General features: G+C 43.3%; 3 protein-coding genes across 8 annotated transcripts; 2 read left to right on the top strand and 1 right to left on the bottom strand.

Moving 5' to 3' along the window:
• The first annotated feature begins 523 nt into the window (after window positions 1-523).
• Window positions 524-11,604, top strand: os9 (OS9 endoplasmic reticulum lectin). Of its 2 annotated transcripts, XM_049000248.1 has the most exons (15): window positions 527-748; window positions 1,201-1,383; window positions 1,595-1,658; window positions 1,754-1,830; window positions 2,796-2,894; window positions 2,990-3,191; window positions 4,976-5,137; window positions 6,587-6,687; window positions 6,759-6,813; window positions 6,896-6,987; window positions 7,188-7,427; window positions 8,354-8,549; window positions 8,936-9,106; window positions 9,537-9,646; window positions 10,018-11,604. In XM_049000248.1, exons 1-15 carry the CDS (start codon window positions 599-601, stop codon window positions 10,153-10,155), a joined length of 2,040 nt encoding a protein of 679 aa, XP_048856205.1. In that variant the 5' UTR covers window positions 527-598; the 3' UTR covers window positions 10,156-11,604. The 2 variants fall into 2 exon arrangements, with proteins under 2 accessions (XP_048856206.1, XP_048856205.1); XM_049000249.1 differs by lacking the exon at window positions 8,936-9,106 and having other exon boundaries at window positions 524-748.
• Window positions 11,605-11,941: 337 nt separating this feature from the next.
• c1galt1lb (core 1 synthase, glycoprotein-N-acetylgalactosamine 3-beta-galactosyltransferase 1, like b) lies at window positions 11,942-14,990 on the top strand. Of its 3 annotated transcripts, none has more exons than XM_049000251.1 (4): window positions 11,942-12,261; window positions 12,938-13,201; window positions 13,542-14,206; window positions 14,366-14,990. In XM_049000251.1, exons 2-4 carry the CDS (start codon window positions 12,982-12,984, stop codon window positions 14,543-14,545), a joined length of 1,065 nt encoding a protein of 354 aa, XP_048856208.1. In that variant the 5' UTR covers window positions 11,942-12,261; window positions 12,938-12,981; the 3' UTR covers window positions 14,546-14,990. The 3 variants fall into 3 exon arrangements, with proteins under 3 accessions (XP_048856208.1, XP_048856207.1, XP_048856209.1); XM_049000250.1 differs by having other exon boundaries at window positions 11,942-12,267; XM_049000252.1 differs by lacking the exon at window positions 11,942-12,261 and adding an exon at window positions 12,281-12,554.
• An 805-nt stretch (window positions 14,991-15,795) lies between these two features.
• tac3b (tachykinin precursor 3b) lies at window positions 15,796-21,773 on the bottom strand. Of its 3 annotated transcripts, none has more exons than XM_049000253.1 (6): window positions 21,433-21,772; window positions 20,126-20,251; window positions 18,830-18,929; window positions 16,931-16,984; window positions 16,292-16,358; window positions 15,796-15,953 (listed from the first exon to the last, which is right to left on the bottom strand). In XM_049000253.1, exons 2-6 carry the CDS (start codon window positions 20,225-20,227, stop codon window positions 15,914-15,916), a joined length of 363 nt encoding a protein of 120 aa, XP_048856210.1. In that variant the 5' UTR covers window positions 20,228-20,251; window positions 21,433-21,772; the 3' UTR covers window positions 15,796-15,913. The 3 variants fall into 3 exon arrangements, with proteins under 3 accessions (XP_048856210.1, XP_048856211.1, XP_048856212.1); XM_049000254.1 differs by lacking the exon at window positions 21,433-21,772 and adding an exon at window positions 20,981-21,094; XM_049000255.1 differs by lacking the exon at window positions 16,931-16,984 and having other exon boundaries at window positions 21,433-21,773.
• Between the last annotated feature and the right edge of the window lie 324 nt (window positions 21,774-22,097).

The following is a 22,097-nucleotide window of genomic DNA, read 5'->3' as shown; positions in this document are numbered from 1 at the left end:
AAATCGATTCAGGATACCTGAAAATATTGCATTTTGATCACGCACTCGATAGGTAATTGGGAGCTCAGTGTTTTTATACCCTGAAATACTTCAAAATGCTTAAAAAAACATAATGCATGTTTCACATATTTAATTATAATTTAAAAACAAAACTTTAGAAAACTGTATAGTATATATATATATATATATATATATATATATATATATATATATATTTATTTATTTATATATATTTATATATATATGTGTGTGTGTGTGTGTGTGCGTGTGTGTGTGTGTGTGTGTGTGTGTGTGTGTGTGTGTGTGTAACGCATGCGCAACTCGGTTTGTTTTGTTTCTACACTTCCGGATCATTTTCCTGCTGTCCAGGTAATCGGGCAATTTAGACCAATAGCTAAGCGGTTCATTGACGTTGTGGGCGGAGATTGTAAGCAAAGCGAACCAATCGTTAAACGAAACGTGTAGATTGATTGCTCACGGTCCAATTACGAGGAAACTAAAATTTCCTCAAATCCAATCATCGTAAACCGTGTCAACTTTATGATACATTGCAATCCGACTATAAAAACAGGAATTAAGGGTGAGATGCGAGGAAAATATGGCTGCGTCCATGGTGCGGTGGTTTAGAGGCTTGTACGTTTTCTTTTTGACTTGTCTTCTTCCTGTTTCGGCGTTCCTGAATCTGGAGGAGTTAAATGAGATGAAATATGGCATCCAGATCCTCCCGGACCCGGTGATCGTGGGACAGGTGAGGGGGTACGATGCAAGCTGTCCGGGGGCTGCAGGGAGGTGAAGTTAGTCTTGTAATGATGGTGTATATGATGACCACGAGGTGGTAAGAGATGAAATCGAATTTCAGGGACGAGCGGATTGAAGCGCTAGTTATGTACGCTGACTATTATGTCACTGTCACGCTGTCTGTACAAGGCTGTCAACTGACTGTCCCTTCGACATTAAGAGCATTCTCTGTATTTGGACAGTTGAGAGATCAGCTGGTGTTGGGTAACCCTAGTTACTGTTGTTTACTAATGGTATGCTTACCGCAAATCGGGTGCTGAATTTTGGGGGATCTATAGAGGTTAATACGAAACATAAAGGCAGAGCCGTATAAGCTTTAGGTTACGGTTCTGTAAGAAAAGCATCTCCACGACACAGCTTTGTCTGTTAATTAGCATGTGCTCTTGTGGGTGTTTCTCCCAGGCCAAGTCGCAGGATGTTATGTTGGTCTCAAACAAATACAGGCAGCTATATGAATGTCACCTGCCTGCTCAAGCCATCCGGTTCCACCAAGACCCAGCAGCAGAGCCGGACCCCCAGGGATACATTGGACCTGGGATTCCTGAGCTGCTCAGACCTATGTATAGTGCGTCATGCCTTGTCAAGGTGAGGACTGTCTGATCTCAGCACTCATGTGCACATAGGGATTGGACTACCAATCCTTTGATAGTCTTGTGACAAATTTGCTTATAGGCGAATCCTGTGAGAATTTGAAGTTTGATTTTGACTCCTTCCATCGCAGTCTCTAACCACCTTGTATCAGAGCCTTATTCACATTGTGCCTTAATGAACTGCTTCTGATCTGTCTCTTCCGCAGACAAAAGACTGGTGGACTTATGAGTTTTGCTATGGCCAGTACATCCGACAGTACCACCTAGAGGGTTTGTGCCTCCCTGCCCAGACGTCTCTGCAGTGAAGTGCTGTCAGCAGCACAGCCTCCATTTCATACATTCCCCACTTTGCTTCATTTGCACAGATTCAGAGATCAAGGGCGACGTGCTCTTCTTGGGGTATTACGAGTCCGAATTCGACTGGAATAATGAAACTGCCAAGGTATGAATTTTCTTCAGTCCTCTTACTTAATCTTTTTCTTTAAACCTGAAGGTAATGTATTTCACGTGTAAAATTGAGTCAGTTTCTGTGTTTTGTTGTGTGAGGTTTTTATATTATGGAATACATTTTAAAGTGTTAAAATAACAATGATATCCTATTCATTTCTATTTATCATTTTTCTATATGTGACATTTATATGCTTTTCTGTTTATGTTCTGTAAATTGTGTAGAAGTGTCGCTGATGCAGAGTTGCTGTGAGCAGAGAAGTTCGGTCTCTGTTCTTTTCCACATGCCTACAGGCAGTTACTGCGGGAGTAGCTGCTTCTACCGGCTCCTTTCAGTTATTTCTGGTGCATTGCTGCTCAGTATCATTTATTTCTTATTCTCATACATGTATGAACCTTGTTTTATGTAGTGGTTTTCCTTTAATTAAACCTTCGGAGACCTTGAAATGAGTCTTCCTGATGTGTTTTGCTTTTTTTTGTCTATGTTTGTCAAATGAGCAGAAACCTAAACCGCTTGTGGCAGATGGACTGACATCTGGCTGCTGGGTCATTGTGAGGCCCTGAGTATGATGTGTGGGGGCATGTCCTGTAAACGGGGCCGCTGAGATGTATATGGACAATTCAGATTTGGGTTTAAGGCTCTGGGAAAGAAAACCCTTCTGATCATAACTTTAATTAAAGTGCCAAATATCAGACCTCCTGCTATTCATCTGTCGGCAATGCAGAGTATTCTACTATGCAAAATCATGTTTTTTTTTTTTTGCCTGTATTTCTGAGGTAATTTCATTACCAAAATGTCAGGCATTTTCATTCAATAGTGGTGAAGGGTGCCACCCATTATGCAGTATAATTTGACATTTGAGATAAAGAGAAATTATGATATTTCAAGCAAATTGAAACCTGAAAATTTTCCTCTGATTTTGTAATTCCATAACCGTGGATCTGCCCATGTCTTTACAGACCTCCAAACAGCACAGGCTAAAGAGGTACCACAGCCAGTCTTACGTTAATGGCTCAAAATGTGACCTGAATGGAAAACCCAGAGAAACGGAGGTCCGGGTAAGTGTGCTGCCTGGTGTCTTTGTCACGTTTATGACTTTATGCAGACAGACTGAAAAGTGCCTCTGCGTTCCTCCTCCCTCTCCCGCCCCCAGTTCCTGTGTGAGGAGGGCTCTGGTGACTACATCGCCCGTGTGGACGAGCCGCAGTCCTGCCGCTACGTCCTGACAGTTCACACCACGCGCACCTGCCACCACCCCTTCCTGCGCCCGCCGTCCTCTGCTAAACCCCAGGGCATCGTGTGCCAGCCAGCCCTCAGCCCCCAGCAGTACATGGACTATGTCAAAGCGCAAGTCTGTGAGTATGAGGGTGTGTGACCTGTGTGCTGTTTCCCCATCTACCCCCCAACTCCCTCTTTATCAGGAGGAAGGAACTGGGAATCGGAGATGTAGAGCATTAAGGCCTTTATTTTAACACCTTTTTCTGAGCTTAATTAGGCTCCACCATCCTCCATGTTTTAAGACCATAGTCATTAACACAGTGGGTGCATCTGAAATAGCATTATTGTTTGCTGTGTAGTAGGTGGAATATAGTGCTGCTGTGATTAGTTGACATATTCCATGACGCCAGTGCTGAAAATGGGTCGACACATATTTCGATGCATCGTTTTAAAAAAAATATTTTAAGGATATTACCTTTACGATTTCTAAAATGCTTCATTATAACAAATGAATCCTTTAATATCAGCATGTAATTATGGGAGTAGTTAAAATTATCACTAAATAAAAACGTGGCTTGTATACCGTGCAAAGTTCGATGACATACACAGCTGCACTAGAGTTATGCACGAGCATCTGAAGAGAAAGCACACAGGCGCTATTCTGGATGATGCACCGTCAGAACAGGCAAAACCACCGTAAGTGATGGTTATTAAATTACTGTTAGTACAGAGAACTTTTTTGTCATTAAATGCATTCATTATTAAAGCCATAAACTTGTCTGCTGCCTTAGGATTTTCATCGAATAAGTGTTTGAGAAAATGTTTAGGCTAGAATCTGGGCTTATTCTACATTTATTGATGGTGCCAGTGTGTTAGTTCTCATGTGCTGAGCTTGTTGGGACTCAGGGTTGTCAACTTTGGTCAGCGAGCTGGCATGAGATTTTAGATGATAGCAAATAGATTTGCTGTAAGATTTCTTACATGAGAGTCTGAAAGCGTGAACGTCACGCCAGATGCGTGAGAGCTGGTATTGTTATCGTAAACTAAATCTGAAACGAAAATGGACATTAAATAAAAGAAAATATTTCATGAAATTAAATAATGAAAACTACATTTCCGGAAAAAAATATCAGACTGCAAAAAGTACCACCACTCACCATTGTCTTCTACTTTTTACTTTGTTTACCCACAGTATCTTCTCTTTTAAAAGATGCTGAACCATCCCTTTCTTCGCTGCGACTTCAGTATGGTACTTTCGCGTCCATGCTATACCACAACAGTCGCCTGTGGCGTGCTCCACTAAACAAATTTTTAAGCATAAAGATACACTGAATTTAGACAGATTACTAACTTTTGGGCATCACAATACACATCATTAATAATTTAGGCATACTGCTAATATTGAATTGTGGGTGAAAATAATGACCGTATATTTCTGAAAAGCCTTCGTCCATCATCTAAAGTCCTGCAGTGACATACAGTATGCTCTTGTCAAAATAAAAATAAAGTTCAATTTTTCATTTTGTTTTTTTTTGGAGGAAAAAATTATCGTTTACATTCATTGACCAATCTGTAGAATAGTCATTAGATGAATCCATAGAAAAATAGTAGTTAGTGGCAGCCCTAATGCCTGAATCCTCAGTGTATGAGGCGGTAGGTGAACGGTATCCGGATGACATACTACATTCTGTGAAATTCCGCAGTGTGCGTCATGTGGACCCTATGCTATCCTACAAGGCCACTGGAGTGGTGAAGATTGTTGCTTCTTCAGAGTTTTGTCAAGATGGCGGTGAAAGTCCTGTTTCTGTACAAATTTAAGTAGGAAAAAATACCCAGGAACATAAGTTGACTTGGGGAGAAAAAAATGCATAAAATAATAGTAAATATAATATATTTAAATGTTTGCCTTTCCCCTCTTTAGCTGATACCAAGCGGAAGGTGGAACAGATATCCGAGGAGCTGAAGAGTTTGGATGAGATCCTAGCTGGTGACGAGTCCACTGATGAGGAGGACAGAGGAGGGATAGAGAACGGAGCTTCGGACAGCACTGACGTGGGCCCTGATGGAGAGCTAGATGCCGAAGGTAGGGGCTGGCCTGTGGACATCATGTATTTATTCATTTTAATGTTATTCAAACTGAATTACCTGTTAATAACTTTGAAAGTGCTGTCAAAGCCTTTCTCAAGATAATGGTGATGAGGACGAACCCACCTGTATCGAGTCTGATTCAAAAGCAAGACTTTAGGAGGCTCAAGACCTAGTTGAGACTGAGACTGGAAAAATTAAGTCCATTTTCGAGGCCATGGTTTTAATCAAACTTATTTACTATCATCATTGCCACCCTCGCTAATATTTAAAAGCAAAATTGTGTTTACGTGTGATAGTCCTTTGATCTCAAACGTCAGTTTTTACGTAGTCGGTTATCCAGCACTATTCCACTGCTGATCAGATTTTTCCTGTGAGCTACTCATTGGGATAAGAGGTGTGTAAAAAGCTGAATGTATCCAATACAAATACGTCAAAATGAGGTTTCATTGGTTTTACTAGCTGTTTGAGAGGTAGAACAACATTGTGCTGTGGCGCTTAAGTGCCCACACTCCCTGTCCTTAGAGGCGAGGTGGATCGATTATAGCATCTGAAAATTTGAGACAAGTCATGTCCTGTATTATCCCACATCTGACAAATTGCGTCATTTCAAAAAGGGATACGATCCCATTTTAACACTTTTCAGAAGAGAACAGTGTCTTTTTCCCCCTTCAGTTTTATAAACTCTGTAATGTTTTATACCTGACAGTATGAAAAACAAAGAAAGAGGAGTGATTTGTGCTGTCTGAGTATGCCTGCTTTGGTGCTGTTGGAACTTCATACATGACAAGCTGATAATGCAGTGATAAAGCAAATGAATCAAAGAACTCATGTATAAAAGACACAAAAACGGTAGCTAACATAATACATGCATCACTCACAAGAGCTTCTGGGGAAAACTAACCATGTGAAACCTACAAAGTGATCACACTCTGTCTGATTCTAATGAAATCCACTGGACCGAGCAATTCAGAGCTTGCTGTACAGCAGTGCCCTCGCATGTGAGAATCACTTTTGTGATTTATTATAGCCATATTGAATAACAACTGCAACTGATGTCTTGTCTGTTGTAAAGGGATGTCCAAGGTAGCATTGCACTCTGGGACAGTCTTCTGAAAAATAAGTAACTACAGCCAAAATAATAAATGTGAATAAGATTTATATTTTATTAGGCCTAATTGTATTTTTCAGTGACGGTTATTGTTCTTTTGAGAGGAATGGGAGAAGTGAGAAAGTTTGTCGCTTTAAGAATTTAAGAGTCTAAACCAAGAGACTCTAATCCTCTGGCATGATTCAAAACTGGGTAGAAATGCTTTTAACTCTGACAAGATCGAGAGTTAAATTGTGGTGTGGAAACTAAGATGGGACTGGAGTACTATGGCACTGCGAGGTAAAGCTTGATTTGGTCGATGGCCTACCCTACATCTGATACTGCGTGTTTGAACAGGAGAACCAGCACCCCTAGAGGACTCGGTCGTTGAAGATTTGGAGGACAGTCAGTTCTGGGAAGGGATGACAAAACCAGACACCCCCGCAGGGGCTAAACAGGTAGGCTGCACTCAGACAGCATAAGTAAGGCTCTTCTATCACACTGTACCAACACGGCTCTCCGTCTGCAGGTGGGCAGTGAGTCATTGGACCCTCAGCTTGCTGATGGTGACTTCAAAGAGGATGGTAAGAGAGCCCAGAATACTCATTCATCTAGAGCAGTGAATGGTGTTTCATTCTTCGGAAATGATATCTCTTTCCCCTGTAGTTTTTGGTGATGAGAAATTCAACTTCAAAATTATCACCAATCCATCTGACTTGATGAAATTTGTGAAGAAGCTCAAGGAAGGAGGTAAAAAGGTAAGGTTATGCTTAAAGGTCCAGCCTTGCTGCTCTTGCACCTTGGAGCTAAACTTTATCTCTGGATTTGTCAAATGATGGCAACTACAGTTGTCAACCGGGGGTCTGGAGACCCCAGATGTCTTTAATATGTTTCAGTTCAATGTATATCTTGGGATCAGTCTTTCGTTCTTATGTCAAGTGTCTTGATCGGGTTTCAGGTTGCCTCTGAAGAAGAGCGTCAGAAAGGAGAGTCTCAGAATGAGAAGGAAAGTGTGACTGGGGAGAAGAGAGCAGGACATCGAGGAGAAGAGGAGGAAAAGGATGTTCTGGGGGTCAGTGAGGATGAACATCTGCTGCAGGAGTTTGAGGAAGAGATTGCTGACCTTTCTGTGCCCTCTGACCGAATCGAGGAGATCAAAGAGGAGATGCAGAAGGAGTTTGACAACATCATTGATGAGGTAAGTTCTTGTGCTTCTCACAGGCTGGTCATCCCTCTGGTTCCATTTTCCATCCATCCATCCATCCATCCATCCATCCCCACAACCACTTATTCCCAATTGGGGTTGTGGGATGGACTGGAGCCCATCCCGGGAACAACGGGCGCAAGCAGGAACCAACTCTGGGCGGCCGCCAACACACCTCAGGGCGCACAGACTCACAAGCACACAATTACGGCAACTTGGGGTCGCCAATCAACCTAACGTGCACACTTTTGGACTGTGGGAGGAAACCAGAGCCCCCGGCAGAAACCCACACAAATACGGGGGGAGATTATGCAAACTCCACACAGAAAGGTCCTACGCCTGACCTGGGGACCGAACCCAGGACCTGAGACAGCAGTGCTAACCACTGCGCGACCACACTGCCTGTGGTTCCATTTTTACTCATTTTTACTCAGGAAATATGGCAAGTGGTTTGAACTGGATTCAATATACAGGTGCTCCACAACTTATGATATTATAGGGGGTTCCCCAGAACATAACCCCATCCAAAGTCAAATATGATTATTATATGATATGCTGCACTTGGGTATTTAGCAGGCATAATGGGCTTGAGAAAATTTGGCTAAACACAGAAAGAAGACATCATATGATATATCGGTAAACGCTGCATGAGATGATTATGCTTACGATCACCACAGAAGCCAGCAGTATGGCTGGCTGGATGCTGACATCGGTCAGCATCAGTGGAATGTATTGCGCAGCATATTGTTGGCCAAATTCAAAGTTTGATTACTGAACATGCATCGCTGTCACACCAATGTAACGTCAAAATGCCATGAGTTGAGCCGTGGTAAAGCGAGGAACTTCTGTACATCTGATGGCGGCATGGAAACGGAATAATGCATGAATCCCAAATAATGAAACTCGAATTCTGGTGTAAGGCTCAGCAGGAGTTGGAAACCGAAGGTTTGAAGGGAGAGTTTGATCGCAGCCAGGCCACCCAGACGCTGGAGACCACCTTGGACAAGCTTTTGGAGCGCCTGGAGGACAGGGAGGATGAAGAACGCAGGCCTGATGGGGGGCAGAAGGTTTCGGATCCCAGCCGGGGCAGCCCTAGTTCCATTCCACGCCAGCCAGGTATTTCAGACGACCAGAGTGTTGCTGGTTCTCTTACCGCAGTTTAGTCCTGCATCACGCTTTCTTGGAATCTCCGCATCTCTGCATGGTTCCTGTTTGGAGACCATAATACCTCATGTCTCTTTGTTTGTCAAGCTCAAGATTGGTTTAAAATGTTCATTCCATTCACATGAGTCTCATTCCTCATTCAGTGTCTAGAGTTTCCTGATATGAATGTAAGAACAGTGCTTATCTAGGGGCTTTGGTGGAGGTTAGAAGCCTTTAAAGCTCAGCCCCGCTATCATCGGCGCTGTGGAGTTTGTCACGCATTCAGGCCTGGGTCTGACCCCCAACTCCCACCGCCAGCACCAACTGTAGTGACGCTGTTGTTTTGTTTGTTGCACCAGACCGAGCACCAGTCCAGGAGAAGGTTAAAATCAGAGTTACTAAGTATAAACAAGGCAGCAGCCCTGACCGGCAGCTGAAGGTGCAGGAAATGAGCGAAGGAGATCCGCAGTTGCAGCAGATTAAGGACGTGGTTAAAGAGCAGCTAGAGAGAGCTGGACTGAAAGCAGAAGGTAGGAGAGTGCCCGACTTCCGGTTCCTTAACCGCAGCCCGGAGCTCCTGCCCGCCCTTCAGCGCGGCAAATGCACGTGGCCATGTTTCAGTTTACCACTTCACAGCTCCTGTGGGAGGTGTCGCTGTTCTGCTTGCCTGTCTTCTTGTCTCGCCATGGCTTTCTGCGCCACCGTGCTCACAGTAAATACCTACTGTGAACTTGGATTTACACAAGGATCTTCTACCTTCTGCCATGTACTCAAACGTCTAACAACTGCTGTTTGCTCGGGGTCCATCCTCAAACCACCGTCTGTCTCATCGCCTGTCTCTTGTTTGTGTTCAGTCTATGTTTGCATCCTTGTGTTGATAAGTTTAATGGTGCCAAACCTTTATTACCTTTTATACTTGCATGAGTATTTCCTGGTTTGGTGACGGGCATGTTGTTTCAGGTAAAATCGAGGTGAAGATCCTGACTCGTAGAACGGCAGACGAGGTGGGAGACCAGTGGCTTAGTGAGGAGGACACAAAGTCTTTCCGGGAGCTTCTCATCAACTTACTGGTAAAGGAAGTAGGACCGGGTAGCTTGGCAGGTTTAGGATGTGTACCCAATAGGGAGTTGGCTTTCGTCTCAATATGGGTCCTTCTGTAATATAAAGTAAAGTGTCTGTATAATTTTGAGTGATATACAGCATGTCAGAGTTAAACCTTCAAACGCAGTCACTCTTTTCAAACACACGTGAATAAATGTGTAAATGTGAAATTAAGAGCCTAGAAATGCTGAACTGAAAGAGAAATCGTTTCATACTCTCCGTGTCGTGTCTCTGACCTTTGCGTTCTCATTTTCGGAGGAGTGCGCAGTGCCCGCATATTTGAACTCTGGTAGGGAGCTTCAAACGCAACCCCGTGAGATTCTGTGTTCTCTGTGGTCAGACGGGTGGGACAGAGGAGGTGTACAAGGAGCAGAAACGACAGCAGGAACTGGAGAACAACTACAGGTTCGTGTGGGGAGAGCAACAAGAAGAGACTCAGCCCAGCGGAGCTGCGGACTCTGACGACGTCGACGTGTGAGGAGGTCCGGTCTGATCTCGGGATGAAAAGGCCGGAGAGAGCAAGGCGCACTGAGGCACGGCGCACAAAGGCGGAGCCATTCTGCAGTTTGTCTGACACAAGTTAACGAACGGGAACCTATGACCAAAAGATATATTTATATGGTTTAAAATATGTAATTGATACACTTTGTTCTGCTGGCTACTGCAATTGAAATAAATAATAAGTGGTATTAGGGTCATGTCTCCAGATGCTATTCTCACAGTGGACAAAGAATCTAAGTTAAATATGCCCTAGAAGGATTACGGATGCTGGAGAAGTGACGCCTCTTAAAGGGCCCCTGCTTTTTATTTTCAGGACCCGGATGGAGAATGCAGTGCGGGCTATACCTTTTGTGGCTTTAAGTTTAAGGGATATTGATCATTTTTCCTTGTTTGCAAACTTAATGGGGGTCTGAATCCTCTGTCTTGTTTATTGCATTATTACAGTAACAGTACCACCCCCTCCAGGACTTAATGCGTGAATATTCTGTTCATGGTGCTGATTTACATCTGTTTTTTTTTTTTACTGAGTTCTATGGAAGGCGTTTGACTGCTTGTTTGCGTACGCAACAACAGTACAACATAGGTTTGCTGAGGAATTAAAGGGAGAACAATTACTTCGTCAGATTATGTGAGGCTACTCCCCAGTCAAATTTTATTTTATAGAAATCAGTGATTAAAACTAAACTAAAAAGCTGTTTGCCCCATGCCATTTTAGGGTATGTCTCCGTATGTCTGTCTGATGATAATTGTTGTTTTTTCTTTTTTTAGTGGATTGTATTTAATACGGATTTTCTGAGCCTTTATGGAAATCGTTCCGCTGAGCATAACCATGCATAACCGTAAACAATCACCTCGTGACCGCAGCGACTCATCGGGATGGTGTAACGTGAGCTGGGGCATCCAAGGGCTGCAGCTCGTTCTAGGGGCTGGATCCCTCTCGAAAATGCGCACAGAATAGCCAAGGAATTTCTCTATGAAGGTTAAGAATATTAATACTTTCCCCATGGTTTTAATTAGTATCACTAGCGATGTTAATGAGGTTTTAAATCATCACTCGCATGAATGTCCTGGGCTGGCTAGTTGGCAAATATGTTTTACTAAGAATAGTAATACGCAGTGCTGTTTGATATGGTTGCCCCCGGCCCCCGCCCCCCCTCCGACATGTTCTGTCCGTATTTCGGACTCCTGGGAAAGTGAATGATTTTGTTTGTCTGCAATCAAGTGGCATTTCAGTCTGCCATTACCCCTACAAAGTAGATAAGTAGAAAAAGTCTTTGTTCAGTTTTGTGAATGGTGATACCAGTTTAAAGTCTGTACTGTACATAATTTTGCTTCACGTGGGAGGGGTTTGTGACCATTTCTGTATGCACAGTCATTTGCCATGGGATGGAATTACCGTGTCATTAAAATAATCTAATCTTTCTGATCTGATTTCCGTGTGGCACTTGTTAGGTTAAGTTCCTGGCACCCACATGTAAATGCTACACGAAATTACACGTGTGCCTCATCGGAAGCCCTAAAAATAAATTCTGTGTATTAGAAAAAACTCTGTTAAATACATGCTTCACCATTAGAAATCTCTGTTGTTCAATAAATGGACTGGAATTTCAGTCAGTTTCGGCTAATTTCACTACAGGGGAACTACGATATTGTGCCAGGACATCGCGGCGGGAGATATTATGACTTCCGCGAAATAAACGGTATAAGGCTGACTCCTTAAGTCGGCCTCAACTGAGCCGCACGAACCGCTTCGTTTTGCGCAAGCGCAACACGGGGATGGGCTGACTGTGTGACGTTAGCGAGGAGAGCGACTCCTAGCAACGGGCTACTAACTGCGAGCGCTGACAGGCGGCGGAAGGTCGGCTGGCGATACGTGGAGTTTGTGTTTCGTTAGCCTGCGGTCTTGTGTCTTGAGACTTAAGCAAACGAGCTGCCACGTTGTTGTATGTCAGCATTTCAGGTGACGTTTCGAAAGGGAAGCTTGGCCTGTCATCCACGGCTCGCTGGTGAGCAGCGATGATGGTTCCCCCCGCAGACCCTCGGCAGGTTGCTCCAGGGAACTCCGCGGTGCGGCGGTGTTAAGGTCCGGGTGAGTGGTGGGGGACACGCGTCGTAACTCGTCGTAACTCGTCGAGCCGCGCTTTGCGGTGACCGGGAACACTCCCGGACCTTTAACCGGAGGTCCTGGTGCCATTGGTTGCGCAACGGAAAAACTTTAAGACGGATGAGAAGTTCCGAGTGGGCCGGTGATCCAAAGCGCCGTTTCAGATCGGATCCGCGGTTTCAACTTTAAGCATAGACAAGCGTTCCTGTGCGTGGTTGCCAACTTTAGTCAGCTGGCTGGCGTGAGATTTTCAATTCGAGACAAATCTGCATGTACGTAAGGCTTTTATTAATTTGTAAATAGTCTGTAGGGTTTGCAAGCTACCCCAATGCTTTCGATGTAAGTAATTTTAGGTTTATAATGGAATAGTGTAGATTTGCCGTAAGATTTCTTTCGTGAGTCCAAGAGTATGAAAGCCGAGTGTCACACCAGATACATGAGAGCTGGCAACCCTGCCTACAGTATGATCCGAAGTAATGGGACAAGGGCTGGAATTAGTACCAAGTAACTGCCTTATATTGCTATATTTTGGGTGGGAATGGGTGTATATAAAATAGTGCAATAAAAGCATAATGCAGCGTAACGATGGGTAGAGCCCATCACCTCCCCACTACGCCTGTAGTACCACAGCGCTCATTTACATCCTGTCTTCCAGGCCAAGAGCACATGGAAAGGGGGTGAGACGCAGCCACCGCCGGGATGAAGGTCTTCAGCGCAAGGTGCGCCTTCTATGCTGGATTTGTGATAGGAGCCTGCATGCTGTACGGGTTCCTGCACCAGTGGAGGTTGGAGGGAGCAGCCATGCCTTCCAGGATCCTGGAAGAACGAGCAAATGTAGTGGGGTTGCTGGAAAGCAAAGCCAAGCAATTGAAGGAGGAATCCCCCACATCTGTCAGCAGAAGTCTGCTACACTTGGCAGGTACTTAGAGACAAGTTTCTCTTGATAAAGATTCCAGGCCCAGTGCTTTGAGAAAGGTGCCTCGTGTTTACAAAATATTTTCACTTTTAAATTTCAAATGTTATAGCTGATAACTAGTTGTGTCGATCATAATTCCTAGAAGTGATCTGTAATTGTCTTTGATTGGTACATGATGAACCACGGGTGACTCTGTGTCTGTGATTGGAAGGTTGCTGGTTCAAATCCTGTGGCTGGTAGAACAATACCAGTAGAGCACTGGTATTATTTTGTACGCCTTTTCCTATTTTCCTGACTATTGGTCACCGTGTCTTTGCCTGCCCCTGCCTTGTTCCTCACTTAGGGGAGGACCGTCATGTTGCGGACGAGCTCTACAGCAAGGTCCGCATTCTCTGCTGGGTGATGACCGGTCCAAAAAACCTGGAGACGAAGGCGCGTCACGTCAAGGCCACCTGGACGCGGCACTGCAATGTGGCGGTGTTCATGAGCTCGGAGGACGACCCGGACTTCCCCACCGTGGGCCTTGGCACCAGGGAGGGCCGCGACCAGCTCTACTGGAAGACTATCCGGGCCTTTCACTATGTGCAGGAGAAGCACAGCCAGGACGCCGACTGGTTCCTCAAAGCCGACGACGACACCTTCGTCGTGCTGGAGAACCTGCGCTGGTTGCTGGCGAACCACACACCCGAGGAGCCTGTGTATTTCGGCAAGCGCTTCAAGCCGTACGTCAAGCAGGGCTACATGAGCGGCGGCGCGGGCTACGTGCTCAGCAAAGAGGCTCTGCGGCGCTTCACGGAGGGCTTCCGCACCAAGGTGTGCACCCACACCTCCTCCATAGAGGACCTGGCTCTGGGGCAGTGCATGGAGAAGATGGGAGTCCAGGCCGGAGACTCCCGGGACACTCTGAAGCGTGAGACCTTCCATCCATTCGTTCCTGAGCAGCATCTCATCTCCAAGTTCCAAAAGACCTTCTGGTACTGGAATTACTGCTATTACCCCATTGTTGAGGTGAGTTTGAGTGCATCTCCTGCTGATGATTATTAGCTTCTATCTCATTCTGCTCTAGGTAATTTCCTATGAATTTGTTTCTCTTAGCCCCTTCGCTAAAGCGTAGCACATCATTTATTTACACCTTCTCACCTGCTCCTCGATCTCCCTCCATCCTAGGGTCCCCAGTGTTGCTCTGACCTTGCGATCTCCTTCCACTATGTCAACCCGAATGTGATGTACATGCTGGAGTACTATACCTACCACCTGCGTGCCTATGGTTACAAGCACCGCTACCGACCAGCCATGCCGAGCGCCTTAAGCAGGACCCTGAACGGGAGCATGAGAGAGAACCACTGACATGGCGGCATGGTCCCAGAGAACGATGGATCGCCCTCCAAACAGGCCGCAGGACCAGCATGAGTGGTGGCCGGCTCTGTACCTGTGGGGCTGCCACCCCCGGATTCTGGAACAGTCCGACCCCATGCAGTGGCTTTGAGCGTCGGGCTCCGCATCCTCAGTCTTTCTGGCTCGTTTCTGGGTCGGCCGACTGCACAACGACTAACCAAGTGGCCTTGAAGATTCCACGATTCTTTTTTAAAAAAAGATGGTTTTTTTGCCCATCAACATTAATCTATTTTTACTATGGATGGATTCATCTGAAGGGGGAGACCATATTTTATGTCTGTTTAAAAATGAAAAATCTTAAGGAATTTTTATACAGTTTTCAAAATCTCTTTTAATTTGGTATATATCTAGGGGGTAATCAGATATTTTATTAAAAGAATGAGCTTTATTAACTATTGATTCTTGTGCCTTTTATTGCAGTTTCTGATTAAAATGCTCAAGAGTATTGATTTTCATAATAAGTGGAAATGAATGGCTGTACCAGTGGTATGTTGAAGTAGCCTGTGTGATGATTAAATGTGACGTGCAGATGAAATCCGCTGGGCTGGAGTGTTCTGGGAGGTGGGTTCTGGTTAGGGTTAGGGTTAGGGTTAGGGTTGAGAACTCCGTTGAGTAGTGCAGAATTTATTTTTTTTTAAACACACACCAGAAAAAGAGCCGAGTAAGAATACAGAAGTTCTACGTGAGGTATTTCTGAAAAAAAATGTTTTGAGTCGTCGCTTGAAGACATTCAAGGATTCAGCTGTTCGGACATCTAATTATCGGACATCTATTTATATGAAAGGCAGTTACAAGCCTGTTTGTCATCTGAGTAAGACATTGGGCAGGGAAGGTCTTGGTTGGTAAAAATAAACCCTGCCTGCCTTATATGCCAAATCTGGGATTTCCTCTTGCATTACTTGTTGAAAATAAGTATGAACATTGCATGTTTATCAGTGTAAATGATGATAGGTTGGTATATTTATTATGATGGTGTCTGACAGCGATATTAAGTGAGATTCATGTGAATGCAGAATTTATCACCAGTGCTCAATATCAGCATTAAAAACAATTTAAGTGATGTACATGAATATGATTATACTCCATTTTCGAACATCACCATTGACTTCTGAAGTAAAATGTAAGACTGTTTTGTTTTCTCTTTTGGCCAGGGATAATTCCAGTAAAAATGCTCTTACATTTTTTATTAGTTCCAATAAAAAAAAAAAAAAAAAAAACTTTAATTTCTTTAATGCTCAAAGGAATTGTTAACTTGAACATTTCTCTATGCATAAAGAGCACTTGATCTGAAATAGCACAGGCTGAAGGTGTTTGGCCTCGTCATGAGTCACTGGGTCTCCTGGTTGTCGTAACTATACACCTGGAAGGGAGGTTAAACAGGATTAGCTGAAACTATTTGTGGAACTAGGTAGTTAGGTGCTGTGACGTGATACTGAGAAGGGCGTAGATGTGTCGTCAGAGATGTGAGCAGCCAGTCATCACTCGCATGTCTCCTTCGGAATCACATCCATTTTAACATACCTCAGTGTATACACATTTGACATATATAATGCTGCCTACTGAAATTTACTGAACTGTGTCTTTTTAATCTTAATCAGCAGTGCTCCAGTCTCTGATGGTCTGCGCTAAAGCTCATCCCACATATCTGAGAACCAGTCTAGCAGGAATGGCTGCTCAACTGAGGCCCGAATTACTCACCTTAGTTTTCTCCTGTTGAAGAAGTGCTGTTTTGGATACTGCTCCTTCCTCCGGGAATGCCGATCACCTGTAGGAGAGCACTGATTACTCTTTCCTCCATGACAGCCAGGAGACTCGTCCTTACTGTGATAACCAAGAATCAACTACACTGTGCCAAACACTGAAGGTGGAAATCAAATGTGTTTTGCTCAGGTAAACAGTAGAGGTGGAGATTTCAGGTCCAGAAAGTGTAGATCCAGACCAAGATTTTGTTTCAACCAACCTGTCGAATTCTCTGTGACTGTGACTCTTTATACTCAGCTGGTTGGTTGGTTGAAACAAAATCCTGGTCTGGATCTGTACTCTCTAGACCTGAAATCTCCACCTCTGGTAACCAGTGTAGGGAAAGCCCTCCAATGGAGTCATACTGATGTGAAACAAAAGCTCTGATATTGACTCACGGTCTTAGTAATTCCCTGGTTTAATCATCATCTGATTTATTGATACCTGATGGATTAAACCAGATAGGAGTTGACAACACATGAATCCCACCCACTGTATCGTTATGATTCTGGATTCTCCCACCAAAGCTCAGTCTGGTACAGTAAAATATCTAGGGCCACACTCCCCATTTTCAGCAGGGATCCTTCACACACTTACTGGGTTCGGAGCTCCTGCGACCCATGGGCCCCATAAATGCATCATCCATATTTCCTGAAAGAAGACGTCAGTGCATTTCAGTAACTTAATAACCTACTCAAAATATCTTCAGTTATTGGCATTAAATCAGCAACACAGCAACACTCCCCAAGGTGTCCTGCGCATCTCGAAATCAGGCAGCAGGGCTGCGACTAAAAATGTTGGGTTTTAAATCGAAAGGTACAGCTGCATAAAGCGTCTCGCTGTGGCAGAAGGACAAGGTGCTTCAGGGAGCCCATCTGGCTGAGAGAATCATTTGAGTCAACTTATCACACAGGAATGCAGGTTATTAGACGAAGTAGGAAGTGGATTGTTAATATTTGTAGAAAAATAGCTTCACTGGAAAGGGAGCTGCAAAGCTGTATTTCAGCTTAGGACATTCATCATCCAGGCAAAGCAAAAAGATTTAAGTACACAACAAATACGATAAAACTCAATAGCCCAACCTATTCAGTTTGACTTACTGTATTTTCAAAGGGCAACAGTGCTCAGAATATTTCAGATGATGATCATGATGACGTGCTTTTATTTTCAATGCATTAAAATATTATTACTAGTGAAACTTGATATTGTGAACACAGATAAGTGTATAAAGTGCAACAGCCCAGCCCGTAGTTCAAACAGTATGCATTACTGAATTGTCCTCTAACAGGAAGTCTTTCTCTGCATTGTTATTTTCTTCTGGCTGTTCCGCATTTAGGCCATGCAGGAAATCTGGTGTGTGATTAGGTGCAGCACCTGCTGAAATGTTATTTAATTAAGTGAGAGCCGCAGCATGAATGCTAATCTGGAAAATGAGCAACCAGTTCACTGCTTGACGCACCCCTTCATTTATCTTTGATAATCAATGTGTCTAGCTGTGAGATCCTAGCTGTGAGATTCTAGCTATGAGATCCTAGCTGTGAGATCCTACAGTAGCTGTGAGATCCTAGCTGTGAGATCCTAGCTGTGAGATCCTACAGTAGCTGTGAGATCCTAGCTGTGAGATCCTACAGTAGCTGTGACATCCTAGCTGTGCTGAGGTGCACATAAACTCTCTGTGTGGCTCTTGGGCAGACCAGGGCCATGTCAAGGGTCTTCCCTTGGAAGACAAAACCCCACAATATCTACACCCCCTGGTGGTAGGAGGTTGTAACAATCTGTCAGACTCTCGTCCACAGTGCCATCACTGCAGTCTTATTGCAGTTTATTTTGACAGCATACTCTGCGACTAATCCAGCCTGGTTTCATTTTGCCTTTGGTATGTCTTCATTAACAGGGTCATAGTCTGTACTCAGAAATCATGGTTAGTGGGTTGGGCACATGAGTCATGTTCAACATACCAGTGAAAAAGAATAGATTTAACCAGGCATTTGCAGTGTTCGTCTTGAAAGGGTGTTTTGTGACAATATGCAATAAACAAATATACAATTTAAATTAATGTCATTTAAATGATTATTCATAAAGCTTGTGTAATACAAATTCCCATCTTAGGACAGCAACAATGACTTAAGAACCATATGTTCTATCTGTAATGGACTTTTTCCTAAATCAGGCGTCACCATGGTTACCATGCAGATAGGATCTGCAAGTTAGGAAGTTTCTGTAATACGACCGCAGGCCGGAAAAAAACAAAACGTAGGATATAAATGAGAATTAAACCGACTAGGCAAGAACGATCTGCTGTGACATAGTTTGCAGTGTAACCAATCAGATGTTAGGGTTTGCTTTGTTAATTGAAATAATATTTATTTATTGAATATTGTCACAAAACACCCACCATAGTGTGCATCCTATTATTTGTTTTTACTCATTTTCCACTATGCGTGCCCTGCGGGGTGTTAATGTTAATGAATTAACGCAACATGCAGAGGGTCTTACCGCTACTCCTTCTGCCCATAAGACCCACGAAGGCGTCATAATCAATATCATTGTATCTCTTCAAATAGTCCTGGGAGTGACTGTTAAGTCTCAGCCTGTCCTGAAAACAGAGAAGGGACAAGATGGAAGTTTGCCAGTGGTTTTCTAATGGAGAAGCACTATTCTGGTCGTAGACCAGAAAGTTAGCAACGTTAATTTTCACTCCACCCACTTTCTCCCAGTTAGATACAATACATATCATCTGAAAAGTGCAGCTCCATTTTAATGTCCACTAGAGGTCGCTTTAACCTAATGAGAATGAATTCAGACGTGATATTCTATTACAATGCATAACGCTTTACCAGAATCAAAAGAAGCGCTTTAGAAGCGGTTTAAATACTCTGACTGCTCTTACATTAGTTTCAGCTGAACTGCTTTAGGCATTTTATCAGTGTTTTTAGTGCCGAGGAATCCAACTATTTTTCTATAAATATTTTTAAACATTTTCTGAACTATAGCACTACTACATCGCCTCCCGTGCATGTTTCTTAATTACTTGATTATCATCAAAAACAAAATACAGCATATTTGCAAAATATTAGATGTTGTAGGGGAATTAAGTAAAATTTTGTTTGCCCGGGGCCTCGGGATTTGACTCTAATTTTCATTTACTCTAGTTACCGTAGTGCAAGAATTGAATTAGAGCGATCTTTTTTGAAACCAAAGAAAACGCGGGTCGGTTCAAAGGCACCAAGCGAGATTCAGCCCGCGCTAGTGGGAACGAGACATTAGAGGAGCAGGGTGGTGTGACCGAATTCACTGTAGAATTTATCTCATTTAATAAACATATTTAATAACGTTTACTAGCCCAAATACATATGGTTTCTGATTCATCCATCCATAAATCTTACAGAGGCCTCAATTCACTACAGGTTCACGTTCATGTGTGAATCAGTCACCTAAAATCGGAGGTATTCACTTTCATGCTTCGAGGTAACTAACAGGTAGAGAAGCAGTGTTGAAAACATCAGACGTCCATTAAATCAGCAGCCTTGTTTTGGGCGATGTGGGATAAGTGGCGACAAAAAGGTTATTTTCAGCAGAGGGGCGGGTAGGGGGTACTCGAAAAGTTAAAAAGTTGACTCGCGTAGGTCTATGTTCATAATATTTTGGGAACGAAAAAGAAAACGTTTTTGCACTACATTTATGGATTAGGGAAAATGTTGTCCACGGTCTATGATGGACATCAGTTAGAGCTAATGGAGGGGCCACCCAGGGGCCCATTGGCTCCGCACAGGGTCGCTCTCCATCCCCTACCTCCACAGACGATATTTGCGGTTCTTGGTCTTCGTAACTAGACTGACACGACTGGATGGAAACCTTGAGGAAAAGAATCGCCAGAAGCAGACAACCTTTCATCTTCTGTGCTTGGACCTCAACTCCCTGTAACAGAAATGAAGCATAAAGATAAAATAACAGCCAAACGGGAATTTATGAGAACAATATTTAAACGAAGTCCAAAAAACACATTATTCTCATTAGATATAGTTGTAGCCTATCTTCTTTTATGACAATACTTTAAGTGAATTCTTTGTAATATACTCATATTTAAATTAATTTGGTTTTCCTATAACGGGTCATTTGGCCCTTTGAAGAAATTTCTCATCCTATAAATAAAGGAGAAATTAACCTTCGCTGCTAAATACGATGTACCAAACCCACTATCGGTTATAGATAAAAGAAAATTATGTTTCTTGTATTGAAAATGGATGGATAGATGAACGGGAACAGTTACAATTCACTACACGCGGACGGGTGATGCAGCCTCATCTTACCCCCATAAAACCCATAAACGCTACTATGTCAGAAACCAAACACAACCCGCGTCACAAATGATCACCGAGCCAAAAACTCACAACTCTGATACACATTTCACACTTTCTAGACCATCCGACACTACATACTAATTTCACACTTTCTAGACCACCCAACACTACGGTACATGTAAAATGCGCTGCAGCGCCTGCCATCATCAATTCTTCATTATGTTTTAACTTTCCGATTCTGCAGCCTAGATCGCGGCTTCAACTGAGCCAAATAACGCCTCTCTAGCAAAGACTGGACCGCGCAATCGTCTGAAATCAAATCGCAGATATATAAACCAAGACTCACTATATTGAAATATTTTCCTCCTTAATAAAAAAGATGTCCTGCCTAATATTTACAACACAGTTTATAGGCGAGCGAAGTGATGCACGTCGTCCTGAACGTACTGAGAGGGGCTGCACAAACTTCTACGTATTTCTGGCAGGTAAGGAGGATTTGGTAAAAAAAAAAAAAAAAAAAACAGTGCGTGTGAGAGGTAACCATGTGTAAATATGAATATGCAAATATGCCGTTTTCCCGGAATTTTTCACATTAAATTCATTTGCTAAAGAATAATCTTTAAGAATAATCTTTAAAATAATAATAGTATATAATAGTAATAATAATAAAAAACAATAATAGAATAAAGATCTTAGAATAAAGAACTTCACAAACTGAAAAAGCTGTAATGTTTAAAAAGTTACCGGACCGACCACTGCGCTCTTATGATAAGAGAAATAACGGTAATAATTTCTTACCTGTTGATATTTCTATAGAGACGAAAGGTGAACGCGTTCCGCGGGCTCGGCGGCAGTGGGGCGCTTTATATAGGCGGGTCCTCGGGTGTCCGCAGCGCAGGATCGTAGGTGTGGTTTTGGGGCTTGGATCGATGCAGTTTTTTTAAAAGAAATTTGCATTCCTGTCGCCCCTATAATGTGATTTAAATATCGTCTCTATATTTTATGAGCAAGACTATTCTTCTCGTATGTGACAGAAACAGAGTCTATTTTACTCATCTCTGTTACCTCATTCAGAGTCGTGACGTCAAAGCCCGTCCTTAGACCTCTAATATTGCCTTATGGAGAAAGAAACGGTGAAGTTCTGCATCTCTCCAACGCAGGTTAAAGATTCACTACTTTATTCTTAGTTTAACAATGCAGGCTATGTGAAAGCATCCATCCATACATTAATCCATCCATCTTTTATACCCAATTATCCAGTAGTGGATTTCGATGAACTTTGAGCCCATTCCTTCCTGAAATGGATGCCTTCCATCACAGGGCAGACACAAAATCTCACGTTATATGAAAATTAGAAGATGGTGTTTTTGGGGCCACTGAAGTCCATCCATCCATCCATTTTCCAAACCGCTTATCCTACTGGGTCGCGGGGGGTCCGGAGCCTATCCCGGAAGCAATGGGTA

Source organism: Brienomyrus brachyistius, unplaced genomic scaffold (genome assembly GCF_023856365.1).
Source record: "Brienomyrus brachyistius isolate T26 unplaced genomic scaffold, BBRACH_0.4 scaffold50, whole genome shotgun sequence".
Lineage (NCBI taxonomy): Eukaryota > Metazoa > Chordata > Actinopteri > Osteoglossiformes > Mormyridae > Brienomyrus > Brienomyrus brachyistius.
This window is presented reverse-complemented; position numbering and strand designations above follow the sequence as displayed.